This window comes from Pelodiscus sinensis, chromosome W (assembly GCF_052426305.1).
Source record: "Pelodiscus sinensis isolate ZL-2025 chromosome W, ASM5242630v1, whole genome shotgun sequence".
NCBI lineage: Eukaryota > Metazoa > Chordata > Testudines > Trionychidae > Pelodiscus > Pelodiscus sinensis.
The window spans coordinates 9,139,734-9,160,493 of NC_143084.1; the positions used below are offsets into that span (position 1 = coordinate 9,139,734).

The window sequence follows — 20,760 nt, forward strand, 5'->3', positions numbered from 1 at the left end:
TCGTGGACAAAGACCAAGTGGGTCTTTGCCCACGAAAGCCTATGCTCCAATACATCTGTTAGTCTATAAGGTGCCACAGGACTCGTTGACGCTTTTAGTTAAATATATATTTCTTACTAAAGCACATTTTCCCTCTCCAGTATGTACACCTTCACATACTTGATTTTGTACAAAAGCACTGACGTTCTACTGTCCGAAATCAGTGCTTGTTGCGCAAATGCTCTGACGTACCCGTTCGGGCAAAAGCCCTTTTCCGGAAATGTTTTTGTGCAAAAGGGCCAGAGTAGACAGGTTGGATAGGAACTCCAGGGTATAACCCATTACTGCTGTTACTCTTGTTATGGTGAAATGAGCCATGTGTTTAGTAGGGATGTGAGAGTAGTCGACTACTCGCATTCTCCCCCCCCCCCCCCTTGCTACTTCTATATCAGAAGCAGCAAGGGCTGGGGGAGCAGGAGCTGGTGGGGAGCCAGCTTAAAAGCTGGTTTCCCCCTAGCACCCTCGCCACGGTGTGGGGGAGGACTGCAGCAGTCCCCATGTGTCGGGTTCCCCGCTGTGCCTCGGCATTTGAAATGTAGCAAGATCTGCGAGCGCCCCCCCCCCTTATCAACTAATTGAGTAGTCAATGGAAATTCCATCAACTACTCGATTAGCTGATTAATCAAAATTTAACTTAGTCTTTAGGAAAGCTACCAAGACTACTGTTTACATACTGAAAATTATTGCTTTTATACTACTGGGATCATGAGCCAAGATGCTTCTACAGATTTCCTCCTCAACTGATTGCTTTAAATCTTTTGTCTGATGTTAACTTATTAACACAGGAACCAGACGCAGTCAGTACAATCCAACTTGGGGAGAGGGGGGACCCAGGGCCAGTGCCATGCCCCCCTCCCTGCAACCTAAGCCCGTGGAGACTAACTCCCATGCCCTGCAGGCAGCCCCGCCTCCTCCTTTGTCCTGCTTCCTGGGCAAAAGGTGTCAGCTGACAATCCTCCACCTAGCTCATGTTACACAACAACAGCTCAGGCTGTCTTGTATGTACTAAAATGTACACCTCCCCGTGAGCCACACCCAACATTCCCATCCCCAGCACAGGACGCTAGGAATCACATAGAACATGAAGCAAACGGTGAATATAGTCCCCACTACGTCACAGTGGGTCAGACCAAAGGTCCATCCAGCCCAGTATCCTGTCTGCCGACAGCGGCCAATACTAGATTCCCCAAAGGGAGGGAACAGAACAGAATCATTGTGATCCCTCTGTCGTGCATGTCCAGCCTCTGAGACACAGAGGCTATGGACACCATTTGTACTGTGAAAGTAGAAAGAATTATACTGTAAGAGAAAGATGAATTATGCTGTAATTGAATAAGTTGAAGGAATACTGTTTGTCTCTGAACAGGAAGAAGAAAAGTATGTTAATGTTGTTTGTAGGTATGCAGATCAGAGTGCTAGCCAGAGTTAATAGGAAAAGGAACATTAGGTTTTAGGGAGAAAGCAATTGAGATAACCAAGGAGATATGGACAGGAGATTGCTGTGTGCTTGATGTGGAAATGAAGATACTTGACTAGCCTCACACTAATTATGTGAAGTTTTACCCCTCTTTTAATCCTGTTAATTTTGGCTTTCTTTTGACTGTATAAATCAAGGGGTTTGAACCTTGTATGACACACACATTTTCTGGGTGAATTTAGCAGAGCAGCTTTGCTAAATAAACAGAGCGGTCTGACAAATCTGAGAGTCCTGTCTGACTTTGACAATTTGGAGGTTCCACCGAGATGGCAACCATCTTCACTGAGGCCGTGTGATCCCTGACTGTCTTGCAGGATGACTGTGGTAGCCGGCACCTGGGCATTTGGCCCGAGCGGTCCTCTGCCAGAATGGAAAGGTGCACAACCACAGCGAAGCCTATGCCATCGAACCGGTTGGTTCCCTCTCTGTTCTGGTAGGGATCCCGGGATCTAACATCAGGACTCTGGTCAGGTAATTATTTCTATGTTTTGTCCGGACTGAGGACTGTCTTGTCTCTGTGTCTATCCATCTTCCCTGTGGTGGGAGTGAGTCTGGGAGCCAGCCCTGTCCAGGGACTGGCTGACCAAGGGGCTCCTGTCCCCGCAGTCTGTGTGACTGGAATCTGCACAATCGCAGCCGCACCGCACCTTGGATAAAATCCTTGGAGTGAACGCAAGGGCAATTGAGGCAGTAGCCTGTGGGCTTCTTTTGTGTGTTGCACTGGGCACCGCTCTGACGAACCCGAATTTCCTCCTTGTGTGATTGGTGTATGAAGTCCTCCTGTATGGGTAACTAGACGTCTAAGCAGGGATAGTTCCCTAAAGGGACCCGGGCTCAGTTTATATATTTTAGAAAGGGTCCGGACTCCTGTAAATTTCTGGAAAAATGATCTAGATTGACTCTGGGGGATCCCAAAACTCAGTGGCCACTGTTAGGATCTTGGAACAAAGACCAAGTGGATGTCTTAAAAGACAAACCTGGCCTTCCCAAAACTAAATTGGCTAGAGGAGAGGTAGATTGCTTCATGCAGTGGTGGGACGAGGCAAATCTTAGATCAGGCATGTCCAAAGTCCGGCCCACGGGCCAATTGCGGCCCGCGGTCGGATTTAATACGGCCCCCCACTTCTCCCGGATCCCCGGTGCTTTTTTCAACTGGCGCGCGCAGCACGCCGCTTCGGGCCGACGCGGTCCCAGACCCTGCCCCTGCACTCCGCTTTGGGGCTGAGAGTGCGGGGACAGCCCCCGCTTCCTCCCCCTCTCCTGGCTCCCCGGCGCTCCTCTGAACTGGCGCCGCTTCCGGCCGTGCCGCCGCCGTCCATGGCGGCCGCTGCGGTCCTAAAGTCTGCCATGTAGGGCACATCCACAGCCCCGCTCTCCCGCTTGGCTGCGGGTTCGCCCTGCCCCCGGGCCGCTGTGAGGCCAGCGTGCCCTGCGCTCTCCGCCCGCCTCTGACCCTGCAGGCCCTCTACCTTGGGGCTGAGAGTGCAGGGACGGACTCCACAGCTGCTGAGATCAGGGACGGACTCCTCAGCTGCTCAATCTCAGTATCTGTGATTGGCCCTGCGCACTGTCAGCTTTCTGGCGGGCTCAGGCACGTGGAGCTGCGAACACGCCGGAGGTCATCATTAGACACTTCGCCACAAACAGCCACAAAGGCAAGAGAATTCTTGTTGGGCAGTGTATTAGTGCAGTGTATTACTTGGGCAGTGTATTAAACCTCTGGCACTGCGCTCACATGATCCCTTCCCCTTCTGGTCAATTTAAAAAAATGGCAACTGTAAATAAGAGAAGGAAAGTTGACAGTGAGGGCCGCCGCTTCCAGGACAGGTGGAAAGTGGAATATTTCTTCACTGAAATACAGAATCACTGTGTTTGTCTGATATGCCAAGAGACTGTGGCTGTTTATAAGGAATTTAATGTCAAGAGACACTACCAGTCGAGACATAGCACATACGACAAGCTTACAGGGCACGACCGCAGTGAAAAGTTGAAGCAACTTGAAGCTGTTTTAATGTCACAACAGAAATTTTTCATAAGAGCCCGTGAGTCAAATGAAAATGCCACAAGGGCGAGCTATGAGGTGGCAACGTTAATTGCTAAAAATTGCAAATCTTTTGCTGAGGGTGACTTTATTAAAGAATGAGTTATGAAAATGGTTGAGAATATTTGTCCCGAGAAGAAGCAAGAGTTTGCCAACATTTGCCTGGCTCGTAACACTGTAGCACGGAGAATTGAAGAGATTTCATCAGATATTAAGAGACAGTTGACATCCAAAGGAGTGGATTTTGACTTCTTTTCAATAGCCTGTGATGAAAGCACGGACCTATCTGACACAGCTCAGTTGCTGATTTTTATGAGAGGGGTGGACGATGAAATGAATGTGACTGAAGAGCTACTTGACCTCCAGAGCCTTACGGACCAAACAAGAGGAAAAGATTTATTTGTTTCTGTTAGTTCCGCCATAGATGACATGAAACTGCCTTGGAACAAAGTTACTGGGATTATTACTGATGGGGCACCTGCCATGGTTGGTGAACGAAGTGGATTATCAACCCTAATCTGTAACAAGGTGATCGAAGAAGGAGGCAAAGCTATTAAACTCCATTGTATCATTCATCAACAAGTTCTCTGTGCTAAACATCTCAAATATGATCATGTTATGAAACCGGTGCTAAAGACTATTAATTTTATTCGCTCTAAAGCCCTGTGCCACCGCCAGTTTAAACAGTTTCTACTGGACATCCAGGCTGAATACGAAGATGTTTTATATCACAACGATGTAAGATGGCTCAGTCGGGGGTCTGCACTGCAGCGTTTCTACTCTCTCAGAAAGGAAATCGGAGAATTCTTGGAAACAAAGGGACAACCAATGCGAGAACTATCTGATCCTATTTGGCTGGCTGATTTGGGGTTTCTAGTTGACATAACAAAGCATCTGAATGTACTGAACACGAGTCTTCAGGGGAAAGATGCAGCGGTGAACCAGCTTTATTCACACCTCAAAGCCTTTGGGACAAAGCTGCAACTTTTCATAAGGCAGTTGTCACAAACACAGCCCAATACCATACATTTTTCAGCGTTGCAGGAAATAATGAACAGTTTTCCACAGGACAATATCAGTGCGCAAACGAGCAGGTATGCAGCAGACATCGCATCTCTGGCTGGGGAGTTTAAACGGCGCTTTCAGGATTTTGCAGCTATTGAAAAGGAGATCAGCCTTTTCTCCTCTCCATTCTCTGTTGACCCCGATGATGCTCCAGATCAGCTGCAGCTCGAGCTCATTGAGCTGCATTGTGACAGCGAGTTACGCAGTCGTCACCAACAGCTCTCTCTTGTGAACTTTTACCGCCAACTGGATAAGAGCCGGTTTCAAGAGATTCGAACATTGGCTAAGAAAATGCTGAGCTTGTTTGGCTCAACATATATGTGTGAGAAGACATTCTCTGCTATGAACTTTAACAAGAACCGCGTGAGGACAAGACTAAGTGACTCTCACCTGCGTGACATTTTGCGCATCAAAACCACTGCCTTTGAACCAGACCTAGCCTATGTGCTGCAGTCCAGATCTCAGTTTCACCCTTCACATTAGTGTAGGCAAGTTTTTTTTTTCAATTGAGATGAATACATTGTAAAATCTCAGTTAATGTCAGTTGGTCTAAATCAGTTATAAATATATTTGGACACAACATGTATAGTTGGTGTTATGTTCCTGTTCATATTTTTTTAACTTAAAAGTTGATAATATGTAATGTACTTTACAATGTTCCTGACATATATTTCAGCTTCCTGGATTTTTTTTTTCATCTGGCCTTCAGATATGAAAGGCAGAGTGATTTAACACTTGTTTAGATTTGTCATCCATGTGACAAAATGAAAAGTATGCCGTTTGCAATAAACTTTGCATAACATAGTTAATTTGCATTTAATTTTAATGGTTCAAAGAATGTCAGGCAAAATGGTCGGCCCTCACGCATGTTCACTTCATCAAATCTGGCCCTCTTTGAAAAAAGTTTGGACACCCCTGTCTTAGATGGACTGAATCGAAGCTCGCCTCCCTTAAAAATTCTAATTATAAGTAAAAAGCTTTATTGGAAACCTCCTCTCCCACCACCAGACCGAGCGCTTCCCTTTACCCCGTCCTCCAAGAAGACTCAGACGGGTCCCACTTGGAGCTATAAACCCTGGACCCACACGGAGCTCCACTCAATTGTAAAAGGTTTTCCAAAGCCCCAGGAAAACCCTGCCAAATTTGCAGAGGAATTTTTGCTAGTGTGCAGTGCCTGTGAACCCTCTGGGGCAGACCTCCTGCAACTGTGTAAGCTATTTATAACCCCTAGCGAACAAGGGGGGAAAAAAAGACTCCTGATAGCAAATTGGCCCACCACTGAGCATCCTTCTAATTTGCCAGACACTGGTCCTGATGCTGCCTACTGGAACAAATGTAAGAATCAAGCTAAGTGCCTGCATGAGGCCATTCCCCAAATATGGACTCCAAAAACCAACTGGACGGCCATACGTTGCTGTAAATAGCAACAGAGAGAAAACCCGGGCAACTATCACGCAGACTGACTGATGGTTTTTGTTTTTTTACAGCAACCGGGTGAAAATGGACAGGGCACCCTGGCGCATGCGTTTGTTAATGGCCTCCTATCTGCTATTAACATACTGCTAAAGCAAATAAGTGTTAGATGGGAGGCCAAGACCATGGACAAATTGCAAGCAGTGGCAGAGCATTGCCACCGCACTCTAAAAGGAAAGAGGAGCAGTCCTCACAAAAGTTAATGGCTCTGCAAATACAGCATTATTCAGGGCAGGGCAGACAGTACAGGGAACAGGGAAGGTACCAAGAACGGGGATGAGGTTGGAGAAGGGGTCGTGGGACTGGGTTTTGGGGATTTAGAGGTTTCCGCTCCGGTCATATCCACCCTGTGGGAACAAGGCGTTATTGTCCCGTGTTACAGCACTGTAACATCCCTATCCTCCCAGTTTGAAAGGCTGATGGGAAATCATGGCGGTTTGTTCAGGATCTTCGAGCCATTAACTGCATTGTTGTACCCACCTTCCTGTAGTCCCTAACCCAGCAACTAATCTGGCTTCTATCCTGCCAGATGCAACTCATTTTACTGTTGTTGATCTGTGTTCTGCTTTCTTTTCTGTCCCGGTTCACCCTAAGTCCCAGTATCTTTTTGCCTTTTCTTACAAGGGGCAGCAGTACACATGGACCATGCTTCCCTAGGGGTACACAGAAAGCCCGTCTTACTTTTCCCAAGCATTAGCCAGAGACCTTGTTGACCTGGTCTTCCCCTCTGGGTCCACATTGGTCCAATATGTAAATGATCTACTCCTCTGTTCCCCTTCATTATCTGCCTCAAACTGACTCTTTAGTGCTTCTCACTGCCCCCCACCTTAGGGTTACCTAACTACTGTAAGCCTTTTACTCTTTTCTGCCACGAGCAATCTGGTTGTGCACTTGGGGTTCTTACTCAGGAGCATAGTGACAAAAATCGTCCAGTGGCCTATTTCTCTGCCACCTTGGAACCCTGTTGCCCAGGGTTTACCCCCCTGCCTGCGTGCTGTGGCTGCTGCGGCACGCCTAGTCGAAATGTCTGAGTCCCTTGTCCTCTGCTCTCCTCTTTCTCTCATGGTCCCTCACTCTGTAGAAGCTCTCCTGCTACAGCTCACTTTTCCTCCGCCCGCCTCACTAGGTATGAACTTTTACTGCTTTCGGCTTCGCATATCACCATAAAGTGCTGTTCTCAGTTGAACCCTGCCACTCTCCTTCCTCTGTCCGATGACGGTGAACCCCACGACTATCTTGCAACTGTCTCTGCTGTCACCGTCCCACGCCCCGACCTTTCTGATGTCCCTCTCTCTAACTCTGACCTTCTGTTATTCACTGACGGTTCCTGCTTTAGAGATAACCAAGGTCGTCTCCTTGCAGGATACACTGTGGTATCGCTCTCTGAAACCCTAGAAGCGGCGCCTTTACCCTCTGTGACCTCAGCACAAGTTGCTGAACTAGTTGCCCTAACCCCCACTTGCTTTCTGGCTGAGGGGCGCTCCGCCACCATTTATACTGATTCTCGTTACACTTTTGAGGTTGTACGTGACTTTGGCACCCTCTGGCAAGCTCGGGGTTTCCTTACCTCTGCTGGTAGCCCTATCAAGAATGGCCCCTACATTGCTGCTCTCCTGTATGCAGTTTTACTCCCATCTACATTAGCTATTGTTAAGTGCCCTGGCCACTCCACAGCAGATACTGATGTTGCCAAGGGTAATGCTGCCATAGAACCTTCCCCAGGTGCGTTTCTCGGTTCCCTTTCTGTTTCTGTAGCACCGCCGTCCCTTTCTGACCTCACCCTGCTCCAAGACACTGCCCCAGAAGCGGAAAAAGACTCCTGGGTTGCTCTCTATACCCCGATTCCCTTTGGCGCTCGCCTACTTGTGCCTTTGTGGCCCCCTTTTCACTCTACCCCTCTCTGGCCGCCCTGCTTCACGATGTTTTGCATGTCGGAAAGGAGGGGATGCTCTCTGCTGTAACTAAGGCAGGATGGTGAGCCCCACATTTCAGCTCTTTTGCAGCCCGCCACTGTGCCGCCTGTACCACTTGCCAAAGCTACAATGTTGGCAAACCTGTAAAGGTAGCTCAAGGGTTCTGGGGCCTGCCCCAAGCACTGTTCTTGCATTGGCAGCTTGATTTTGTACAAATGCCTAAGTGTCAATGATATGAATTCATTTTGGTTATGGTATGTTTATTTTCGGGTTGGACTGAAGCCTTTCCGTGTCCCAAAGCTGATTCACTGTCTGTTGCCAAATGTTTGTTAAATCATATTATGCCTGCCTGTCAGGGGGTTCACACCCCAGTGCGCCTCAGTGCCCCCTGACTGTCTTCATATAGCCCATCTCAGGGCAGAATACAGTCTGTATGGGTTGCTCATCATAGGCCTCTGGGCTTATCTCCGTGGCCCCGCTTACCTAAGCCAGGCTGTAACCTGTCTCCACGCCCGGGCCTTTCCTCCGGCCCCTCATCAGGGTAGCCTTAGCTGGCCTTCTCCCAGCTCTAGCTGGCTAGCCCCAGCAGGTCTCCCTCCTGGGAGCTCCTGCTTCCTCCACAGCCAGCCCCTCACTGGCCTCTCCCCTCCCTTGAGCAACCTGGGCTTCTCTATATATACGAACCAGCTGTGCTCATACTCGCCCTAATGGGTTCAGCTGGCTGCCCCCAGCCACTCGGGCAGTCCTGGGTCTTTGCCAGCTGGGCCCTCTCTAGCCCTAACTAGCTCCCGCTGGCCTCCTCTCTGCTAGCCCTGGCTCCGGGCCGGAGTCCTGGTATTAAAGGGCCAGTGCAGGGCAGGCGCCCTGTCACACTGCCAAAGGAATTCCTGCCACTCTGTCCAGTGACCGGGGTACACATTTTACCGGACAACTTGTTCAGCACCTGGATCATGTGTTACACGTCACACACCTGCTGCACTGTCCCTACCACCCACAGAGCGCAGGTGCAGTTGAACAATGAAATGGTGTGGGGGAAAAAAAATAAGCTTGCAAAAAAAAAAAAAAAATGTTTACTCTACAGGGTTAAGCTGGCCAGCAGCCTTACCGTTGGCCCTTATGGAAATTCAATCCATCCCATCCCAAAGACATAAATGAAGTCCTTTTGAAATTGTTATGGGGCGCCCTATGCGAACAATGGCTACCATTACTCCAGTCTCAGACTTGAACTTGACTCACGGTACACTCGTTCAGTACTGCAATGGACTAATGCAAGCTGTAAGTCACTTCCATTCACAGGTTCAAGCTGCCTGGCTGACGGAACCCACCTCTGATGCCTGCCACGCTCTCGAGACAGGTGATTGGGTCTACGTACGACATCACCATCAAACACGCCTTGGAACCCCGGTGGAAGGGCCCGCATCAGGTGCTGCTCACTACCCAGACGGCTGTTAAGCTATCCGGCATCGCAGCATGGATACAGGCTTCGCAGTGTAAGAAGGCACCAGCCCCTGCGGACCAATCATCGCCTCAGGACCACGCAGAGTCACTTTTGAGTCCAGAAGAAGACGTAGAGGAACAGCCTGCAATACCTTACAACCTACGTTCACGTAAGGGTTGCCTGAAGCAGACGAGGACCAAAAGGAAGGCCCAAGAAGAAGCAGTAGTGAGCCTAGCGCCTGCTGCCTGGCGGACATAAAACCGTGACTGCGGTTCCCTCTGCTGAGGTTGTCAGAACCAAAAGGGTCTTGCCTCCAGCATGTGCCTCTGGTGGGGCCTGTTCCTCAGCCACTGGTGTCTTAAGGTCTGGGGAATCCACAATGACAATGACAATTCTTTTATCCACCAGCAAGTATGGATCGCTCAGGCCCTTAATATCTCTAATTGCTGGGTCTGCAGCCACATCCCAGCCCACTCACAAGCTGGTGTTCCTGTCTTGGCAATCCCACTTAATTCCCCAGGCCTCACCAGAGGACCTCATCCGTTTAACAAGACATGGAACAGTAATGACACTTGGGAAGCAGTGGGAATAAATGTATCTAAATGGATGTGTGGAGGAGGGAAAAGGTCACTGGTGTTGGGTGTGTAATGGGACGGGGCTGAATCTGGGGAGGAGCAGTTGTCTCCGGCATATTGTAACCAATGGGGTGTGGGATTATTCAAACAAGATTGGAGAATGACGAACTGGGTATGGGGATATGAATTTTTTTCTCAACCTGGGATCAAACAGGGAAATCACTCTCATGCTCCCCCTACAGCCACCCTAGTGAGAACAGTACAATCTTTCAATGCCATGCAAATAACACCACTCCCCGTAAGGAGAATCACCGTGCGCCCTTCGGGGGATATTACTCCTCCTTTGTAGACACCTATATGGCAAAGGGGTGCAACCGACCCTTCCCAGCTTTGATAGGGCATCAGTGGGTCTGCGGGACAAAAGCCTATACCGCGTTACCAGTTAACTGGTCAGGTATCTGTTATCCCGCCCAACTTTTCCCACAATGCCGAGTGTTAGAGTCCTTCCCACGAGAACGCCTCCGTAATTTTAGGCGAAAAAGAAGGGACTTGTTAGATGCCCAATGGTATGTGAATCCCATAAGCCCCTTAACTTGGGAAGAGACTATTGGTGGTTCCTTTATCCCATTTGGGGGAGTAATACATCATGCAAAAAGGCTTCTGAGGTTACAAGCAGTAGTTGAAATCATGGTAAATGAAACTAGAGAAAGTTTAAGGGCCCTGGCCAAGGAAACAGGAGCGATCCGACAGGTGACCCTCCAAAACCGTCAGGCATTGGATATAGTGCTGGCGGCAAAAGGAGGGACCTGTGCTCTCATTGGCAAAGAATGTTGTGTGTATATATACACACCTGACAACACCAATGATGTAATAGATCACACTAGCCACTTGGAGCAGATTGCATACCTTCCCAACGAAGCGCCAAGTTCCCTGTGGAAATGGCTAAGTAACTTGTCCAATGTCTCTGGCATAGGAAACTGGTTGTTTCAGGGAGACCTGACTATCCTATTTGGGATCTTAATGATTTTTGTATGTTTTCAGTTAATCTCCTGTTGTATCCAAAACTGTGCAAGACGTCACACAGCTAGCTATCCCTCACCAGAGTGCTAATCTGATGGTTTTAAATATCACTGATGAACAGAGAGACAAAGAAAGGTTAATGTGTGGAACCCAGTAATTGTTGGTCATAGGCGTGGCTTGACCAAAAGGAGGGATTGTGAAAGTAGGAAGAATTATACTGTAAGAGAAAGATGAATTATGCTGTAATTGAATAAGTTGAAGGAATACTGTTTGTCTCTGAACAGGAAGAAGAAAAGTATGTTAATGTTGTTTGTAGGTATGCAGATCAGAGTGCTAGCCAGAGTTAATAGGAAAAGGAACATTAGGTGTTAGGGAGAAAGCAATTGAGATAACCAAGGAGATATGGACAGGAGATTGCTGTGTGCTTGATGTGGAAATGAAGATACTTGACTAGCCTCACACTAATTATGTGAAGTTTTGCCCCTCTCTTAATCCTGTTAATTTTGGCTTTCTTTTGACTGTATAAATCAAGGGGTTTGAACCTTGTATGGCACTCATATTTTCTGGGTGAATTTAGCAGAGCAGCTTTGCTGAATAAACAGAGCGGTCTGACAAATCTGTGAGTCCTGTCTGACTTTGACAGCCTCATGGCACTTTATATCCATTCCTGGTACCTCCCAAGCTGGAGTGGGTCACATGGCCAAGTGACCGATCCCTGTGTCACGTGCCAGCAGCCATTAGATACTGATTGGTTGCAGGTTTCCAGATGCATTCCTCAGGTGTGTATTGGGCACTGAAGGGTATGCATGGAGAGGCATGCTGTGGCTCACCACCCTAGCAACAGCCTGGGGGAGGCCAAGGGGAGGGGGGTGAGCTCGGCATGTGGAGTGGAGAGGTGCGGACATGTGACAAACAAAGCCATATATGGAAAGGTTGAATCTGATTGGTTTAGAAGTTTGTGTTATGTAACCTGTAACCATGTGCTATAAAACAGCAAGGGGAGGGGCTCTGGCTGATTTTAGTACCAGGGGCTCTCCCTTTGTGCACATTGAATAAAGTCTTGTATTGAATTGAATTGAATTGAATTGAATTGAAGACCCTTGATTCTGCCCAGCACCTGACTCTCTGGGAACCGCAAAATCCCAACAGTTTCTTGGCGCAGCGAGCAGGGTCAGAAATATCCTTCAGGATCAAGACCTACAATCAAGTTAGAGGGTGATTTTGTTCATTTTTCATTTGGTTGTGTGTCCCTGACCTGACTGGTGACTCTCACACCTTTTTGTAGTAAGTGAAACTGGGTGTTGGAGAATTTAAGGGGTTTGTTGCAGTTTTGTAACATTTTGGTTGCAGTCTTAAGACACTGTACTTAGTGTGGGGGCGGGTTAAGCTGTAAGTTCCTCTAAGTGTTGTTGAAGTGGGAAATCAAAGAGGCCATAAGGACCAACAGTTAGTGTAGGGGCAGGTATAGCCATAAGTACCTCTAGTTAATGTGTTGGCTGGCCCAGATCTCCTAATTGGAAATTTTTAGTTTGTAAACAGTATTGTATTTAAAGATTTTGAGATTGGAGGATATTTAGGTTAAAAAAAAAGGGGGGGAAAGATGAAGGGATTTAGTGATCCACAATATGAAGAGTGTTTAATTAGTGCTTTTATCACTATTGTAGCAGTAAGTTTCTTAGTTTTCTTGTTGAGATATCTTGGCTGTACGACTGAAAGAAAGAAGGATGACCACCCCCCATTACAGGTGGGCAACACTGATTTTGTGCATAAACCACAATATTTATCAGAGGAAGACAATGTCCTCAGTGTAGATGTGAGGTTGCTGGGTATAAGATCTGCCCTGTCTCAGTATGACAAGGCATTGAAACAAGGATATCCAACACATGCTGATTACCCAACTAAACATCCATATTATGTTGCCTGTTGGTGTATGGGGTTAAAAGACAGTAAAGAGAAGGACAAAATGGCTGGTATGTGTTTAATTGTTGATTATGAACAGCTGGTTAGAAAGTGTGATACGCTAAAAGGAAGGGTGGGAGAGTCAGAAGCAGAGGTAGAAAAACTGCAAACAGAAGCAAAAAACTATAAAGAAACAGCCTTGCAGGAAGAGAGATCTTGTCCCTCAGCACCTTTGGACCCTACATGTGGAATGAGGGGATATCAGTCTGGTTTTATGGCTCCAGTGAGAGTGCACACTGTCCCTAATCCTAATCAAGGGGAAGGGGACCCTGCTACTGAAAGTCGCCTAGAGCACACTCCTATGAGTCCATCTGACTTGCGGAGCATGTTAAAAGACTTGTCATCTTTGCAGCTTAATAACCCAAACCTACCCTTCTGGGAAAAGGTGCAGGAGCGGATGGTAGTGGGAGGCCTGCATGCTTTGGATGTTTTCACCATGGTAAAAGCAAAATGTCCTGGCACAGCCTGGAGTAGAATTGCTGGTGGCTTTAATAACTCTGCATGGGCAACTGCTATTTTTGCCTCCTCAGCTGATATGGAGACTGCAGTGCGGAATTTCCGACAGGCTGTAACAGTGGCTTTGGGGCCAGGTACTAAGTTGTACTCATTATATGCAAACCGAAAACAGCGTCCAAATGAGCCATTTGAGAAATATGTGGAAGACAAGTTTGAGTTATATCAACAGTATGGGGGGCAACAGAATGTTACTCATGAAGATGCTGTATTCATAGAGGGGGTACTTGACGGGGTATGTGGCCCTTATAAGGCAGCCCTGAAAACTGGCTTTCAGCCTCCGGGTTATGCTGAATTATTAACTTGGGCTTCAAACATTAGCAAACACAATCAGGAACCGGATACAGGAGGAAAGGTGCACAGAATGCAAACCCGAGGACAGAAAGGAAAAGGGAAACTGAACATGAGTTTGGAAGATAACTTTGTTGCTGCAGTTAAAGCAGCAAATGTGGGAGGTGGTAATTGTAGTAACTGGAATGTTGGGCCATAACAAAAAGGAATGTTATAAGAAAGGGGGTGGAAGAGCTGATCGGTGTATGAAGTGTGACCAGACAGGGCATTGGTCCAAGATTGCCCTAGTAACAAGGGTAAAGACCCTCTTGAGACTATGTCTCGGGACCAATTACTACAAATCCTCAACTCCATGAAAAAATCTGATTAAGGGCTTTCGGCCCCCATTGCAGCGAGCCAGTATGGTTCATCTGCACATCCGTATCTAAATGCTAGGATTGGGGGCATGTCGTGTAAAATCCTTATAGATACAGGAGCTTCAGTATCCATTACTGATATTCCAGGATTACCTTTGACTTCTAAATTTACTACTTTAACAGGGTTGGGGGGAGCAAGTATGAAAGCATATCTGACAAAGCCCCTTTTAATCGAGACAGAAGAACGTTTTTGGATGGGGCGATTTTATTATGCACCAAAACAAGCTGAAGGTACAATAATGGGAATTGACATGTTATGAAAATTGGGATGTCATTTGAATCTGGGTGAGTCACCTTCATTGCAAATACCATCTCAAAAGTCAAGTGCTAATGTGCCTCTGATCTGTTCTTCTCCAGGTGAACGTGTGTGTGTTGTGCAGGTGCTCCCTGAGCTGCCAGGACCAGAGGGAGTGTGGGCAGCCGATAAACTCGACTGTGGTTTGATGAATGTCCCACCAGTGGTGATTACAGGAAACCCTCCCCCTCCCGCACGTCCCTATCCAATTAAGCCAGAGGCCCTGACAGCAGTAGAAAGTACAGTCAAAGAGTTGTTAAAGAGAGGAGTTGTAAAAGAAATACAGTCAAAATGTAATTCACCTGTCTGGCCTGTTAAGAAGCCCAATGGATCATGGTGGCTTACCATTGATTATCGAAATATTAACATACATGCAGACAGACTCACCCCCCTAGTTGCAGACCCTAGTACTATTCTTTCTACTGTACCTAGTGATCACGTAATGTTTTCAGCCTTGGACATCAGCAATGGTTTTTGGTCTGTTCCTGTGCACCCTGACAGTCAATTTTGGTTTGCATTTACTGTTAAAGGGAAGCAATATACTTTTACTCGCCTAAGCCAGGGTTTTCATAACTCACCTACTTTGTTTCATAGAGCATTAGCTGATGTGCTGGCAAAGCTGCCAGACATGGCTTCTTGTGTTGTACAGTATGTTGATGATCTTCTTATCTCCTCACCAGATCGCCAAATGCACATGAAAGACTTAGAAATGACCCTGCAGCACTTGGCAGACAGTGCGGTAAAATGTAATGCTAGAAAGGCTCAGCTTGCAAAGGAGGAAGTATCATATCTGGGGTACCTAATATCCAAAGGGTACAGGCGTTTAACTGTTGACCGCACTGAGGCTATTAATGCCTGCCCACGACCAACTACGGTCAGGGGAGTTAGGAAAGTATTGGGGCTATTCAATTTCTGCCGAACTCAAATCCCCAATTATTCAAGGATTGTCCAGCCTCTTAATAATCTCCTGAAGGGTGCTGGTGGACCACATGAGGCAATTGAATGGACACTTGACTGTGAACAGGCATTTACCACATTGAAAAAAAAAGGCTAAGTGCTGCCCCAGGATTGGGACTTCCTAATCCATTAATGCCTTTTACATTGTACACGCATGTCAGTGAGGGACATATGGCAGCAGTGTTAACGCAAAAACATGGGGACAAACAGCGCCCAGTAGCATACTACTCTTCTAAACTAGATGCTGTTGCTCAAGCAATGCCACCATGCCTTCAGGCAGTGGAAGGAGCTTCTATGGCCCTAAATCAGGCCACACCACTTATTGGTTCACAGGATGTAAATATTGTTGTACCTCACGCTGTGCTTGCTATTTTATCAGGGAAGAAATCCTCAGCAGTCCATGTGGCAAGATGGACTCGATGGGAAACGAGCTTGCTAATGCCTTCGGTACATCTGCAACGAGCGTCATCGTTAAACCCTGCCACCCTCATGCCTACCCCAGATGAGGGACACCCACATCATTGTTGCCTTGAGGAAGAGCCCGTGGACGTTCCATTGGTAAAAGAAACTGAAATACCTGGTGCCCCTTGCCTATACGTGGATGGTTCTTCCTTCTATGTGGATGGCAAGCGACACACAGGATGGGCCGTGTGTACTCAAGATGGACAGCTGGTGGCACACGGCAGTTTGCCTGGGGCATCTGCACAAGTAGCAGAACTGCAGGCATTAGTTGCAGCATGTGAAGCTGCGAAAGGTCATGCTGTAAACATATATACTGATTCTAGATATGCGTTTGGGGTTGTACATGATTATATTAACTTGTGGGTAAATCGGGGATTCCTGACGAGTACAGGATCCCCAACACAAAATGGGGGAATAGTGGAGAAACTTCATGAAGCCATGCAGAAACCTACTGAATTAGCAGTGATAAAAGTGAGGGCCCACACAACAGGGACACACCCTCATAGTAAGGGGAACCGAAGGGCAGACAAACTAGCTAAACGAGCAGCAGTGGAAGGTAAAGAGATGCAATTGATTGCTGCAACACAGCCTCTCATAAAAACCCCAAACTTTTTTGAATTACAGGACATCCAACACTCTGCACCAAGGGCAGAAAAGTGGTTATGGATGGATAATGGGGGAAAACTGTGTGATGATAACACTTGGAGAGGCCCAGGAAACACATTAGTGTTACCAAATGTGCTGATGGGAACTATGATACAAATATATCACATGTTGGGACATGATGGAGCACGGAGGGTGATCCACCGGATGTCAGACACCTGGTGGCATCCTCAGCTTAATGCAAATGTGCATGATTATGTGAGGAGGTGTGTAACGTGCTCAATGTAATTCTGCTCCCACAGTGAAAGTGAGAATGCGACATCAGCCAAGACCAACACAGCCCTACACGCAGTTACAAATAGATTTCATTGGACCCCTGCCAAGGTGCAGAGGGAAAGAATATGTTCTCGTGATCGTGGATCACTTTACTAAGTGGGTAGAAGCTTTCCCAGTGGCCAAGGCCACTGCGTCTGATGTAGCTAAAATATTGATGACTGAAATAATTCCCCGATGGGGATTTCCATGTTTCATTGATAGTGACCAAGGTACTCACTTTACAGGGAAGGTGATGAAAACAGTATGCATGGCACTGGGGATCAAACAGAAATTCCACTGTCCCTACCATCCCCAGAGTTCGGGATTAGTAGAAAGAGCTAACCGAACCATTAAAAACAAACTAACCAAACAGGTGTTTTCTGCTACAGGGAAAGACTGGGTCACCAATTTACCAGTGGTTCTCATGTCTATGAGATCCAGTCCTACTAATACACATTCCTTATCTCCTTTTGAAATGCTGACAGGGCGGGCGATGAGGACGCCAGGAAATCTGTGCATTGGAGTGGGGGAGTTGTATGTCATGGGTGACCAGCTTGCTGAATATTGCAAATTGTTATCTCAGTGTGTCTCACAGGACCCCCGAACTGAACCAGACCCAAAGGCTAGTGAAGAGGACACATGTGAGGTGCAGCCCGGTGATCAAGTACTGGTGAAAGCCTATAGAAAACGAACCTTTGAACCAGCCTGGACTGGACCTCACATAGTTCTCCTGGTAACTCCTTCAGCGGCCCGGGTCACTGGAATTCCAGTTTGGGTGCACCTGTCACGAGTAAAAGTATACAAGGGTGACACTCAACATAGGGCACAATAATCTCTGTTTACCCTATGGACTCCTTGAGGGCCATTCTCAGTATTGTTAAGTGTTTTATTGATGTAGTCACCTGTCAGCCGACGGTCAGGGCAGTGTGTGTGTGTGTGTGTGCTTCCGAGAAAAGGTTTAACGTCTGTGTCTTTACTGCTAGGACCGGGGTCCCATCGCAGAGGGTGGCCAGCAGGCCAACAGATGCCCCGTTATATAGGAAGAGCTTATTACACCTTAGATTTTAGCTGCTAGAACACAAAGTTCCTTCGCAGCGGGCAGCCTGGGGAAGGCTGAAAAGGTGCCCCAACGGATCTTGTCACCTGGGAGTGACACAGATCCAAACGCCCAAGCTCTCCCTATGTCTGTCCCTTTATGACCGGCTGAAGTTCTTTTAAATTGTGCTTGGTTCTGTTACAGCAACTGGAGGAGTCAGGTTAAAGCTTAAACAGTTACAGGTTTATTAAAGAAGCTTATAAATCATATGGTTACAATGGCTATTGCTCTATTTCTTAAATGCTAGCAAATATATATATATATATAATAGGTCTTAAAAATGATTACAGGAAAAAGGTAAAGATAGAAATAATGGTACCAAGTGACAGCTTAATCTTTAAAGAGCTCTAAGTCTATGTGTACACTTAAGACAAAGGACCACATCCAGGTACAATTTTTACCCCTTTCTGTGCCTCTCGACTCCAGCGTGTCAGGCCAGGGCCGGTCTCTCAATTCCTAGGAAAGACGAATACGAGGTGGGCGTCCCCTTGGAACCTCGGGAGATCAAACACCTAACCCGACCAGCAGATAGATGGTAGATTGACACTCAGAGAAAATGCGCTGCTAGACCCATCTATATACCCCTGGGAGCCTGTATCCTCTTTCTTATCTGAGGGTATGTCTACACTACAAAGTTAGTTCGAACTAACGGACGTTAGTTCGAACTAACTTTAATAGGCGCTACACTAGCGCTCCGCTAGTTCGAATTTGAATCGAACTAGCGGAGCGCTTAGTTCGAACTAGGTAAACCTCATTTTACGAGGATTAAGCCTAGTTCGAACTAGCTAGTTCGAATTAAGGGGTGTGTAGCCCCTTAATTCGAACTAGTGGGAGGCTAGCCCTCCCCAGGTTTCCCTGGTGGCCACTCTGGCCAACACCAGGGAAACTCTATGCCCCCCTCCCGGCCCCGGACCCCTTAAAGGGGCACGGGCTGGCTACGGTGCCCGTGCCGGGTGCAAGCCTGCCAGCACCCAGCCAGCAGACCCTGCACCTGGCACGGCACAGAGCCACCCACCCGATGTCCCCCAGCCCACCCCCTCTTCCCGGGACCAGGCTGGCGGCTCCCGGGAGCTTGCCCTGGACCGCAAGAGGCGGGCACCTTCCTGGGCTAGTGCGGACATCGTGGACCTCATCCACGATCTCCGCACTAGGCACAGGAAAGTGGCCGGCTAGGGCAGGAGAGCTGCCAGCCTGGCCACCCAAGAGCAGGTGTGCATGAAAATCAAGGGGGTCCACTGAGACCCCCGACCCTGAGCCCTGAGCTTACAATGGCCGTACTGGGTCAGACCAAAGGTCCATCTAGCCCAGTAGCCTGTCTGCCGACAGCGGCCAACCCTAGGGACCCTGGAGGGGATGGACCGAAGACAGTGACCAAGCCATTTGTCTCGTGCCATCCCTCTCCAGCCTTCCACAAACTTTGGGCAGGGACACCACTCCTACCCCCTGGCTAAGACTACTCCATGGACCCAACCTCCATGACTTGATCTCACTTCCCTTTAAACTCTGTTCTAGTTGTAGCCTTCACAGCCTCCTGCAGCAAGGAGTTCCACAGGTTAACTATTTGCTTTGTGAACAACAACAACTTTCTCTTACTAGTTTGAAGCCTGCTACCCATTCCTTTCCTTTGGTGTCCTCTAGTCCTTCTTTATGGGAACTCAGGAAGAACTTTTATGAATGCACCCTCTCCACCCAACCCCTGCTTTTAGAGACCTCTATCCTGTCCCCCCCTCCGTCTCCTCTTTTCTAAGCTGAACAGTCCCAGTCTCTGTAGCCTTTCTTCATCTGGGACCTGTTCCCAACCCCTGATCATGTTAGTTGCCCTCCCTTCTCCCAGCCTTTCTCTTCCCCTCTCCCACCTCCTTTTCCCAGTCTCCCCCAGTTTTGTTCAATAAAGACAGAGTCAATGTTGGAAGAAACGTTATCTTTATTTTGTACATCAATAAGAAGGGGGGCTAGGGAAGGGTAAGTGGAAGGAGGTGAGGGAGGAATGGGGTACGAGCCCCCGATGTGGACGACTGGGCTGGCTCTGCGGGCTTCTGGGGGTGGAAGCTCTCCTGCAGCCCCCCAATTACCCCCTCTCCCCAGATGGCAGCCTGCGGCAAGTGCAGCCGGGCTGATGGCCGAGTGGTGTGATGTGCCCAGTGTGGGTACTCCGGGCACTCCAAGCCAGAACTTCTTTGCAAGCGGGGCACCCCTTAGAACTGTGTGTCCGGGGTGGGGGTCGGGACCCTTTAAGCGCAGCCCTCGGCTAGCCTGAGACAGCATCTCCATGCTCTAAGTCCTCCTTTTATGCCCTGCCGGCACTGCTTCCGGCCATCCTTAAGCCCTGTTCAGAGTCCACTCAATGTGGACTTGCTAGTTCGAATTAGCAAAACGCTAATTCGAACTAGTTTTTAGTTCTAGACGCGTTAGTTCGAATTAGCTTAGTTCGAATTAACTAATTCGAACTAAGTTAGTTCGAACTAGCGCTGTAGTGTAGACGTACCCTAAGAGTACATCTCTCTGCAATAGCAGCATTTCATACCTCAGTGGACGGCTTCTCCATTTTTAACCATCCTATCATGAAGAGGTTCCTCAAGGGACTCCAAAATATGTACCCACAATATAAGGCCCCACCCCCCTTGTGGGACCTAAATCTCCTTTTGGACTACCTCACCAGACCTCCTTTTGAACCATTGGCAACAATACCACTGCCCTTCCTTTTTATGAAAGTCTGCTTCCTCTTAGCCATCACCTCCGTCAGAAGGGTGAGAGAACTCGGAGCATTAATGTCAGAACCTCCTTACACAGTTTTCACGAAGGATAGGGTCAT

General features: G+C 47.9%; 1 protein-coding gene across 1 annotated transcript; it reads left to right on the forward strand.

Annotated features, from left to right (window-relative positions):
- Positions 1 to 117: 117 nt before the first annotated feature.
- Positions 118 to 18,155, forward strand: LOC149520850 (general transcription factor II-I repeat domain-containing protein 2-like). The gene is made up of 2 exons (XM_089775059.1): positions 118 to 12,325; positions 15,852 to 18,155. The coding sequence occupies exon 1, from the start codon at positions 3,663 to 3,665 to the stop codon at positions 5,103 to 5,105; it is 1,443 nt and encodes a 480-aa protein (XP_089631185.1). The 5' UTR covers positions 118 to 3,662; the 3' UTR covers positions 5,106 to 12,325; positions 15,852 to 18,155.
- The last annotated feature ends 2,605 nt before the right edge of the window (positions 18,156 to 20,760 follow it).

Bases quoted from the DNA above. Each gene is read 5' to 3' on its own strand.
- LOC149520850 (XM_089775059.1), top strand. From the start codon at position 3,663: ATGAAAATGGTTGAGAATATTTGTCCCGAGAAGAAGCAAGAGTTTGCC.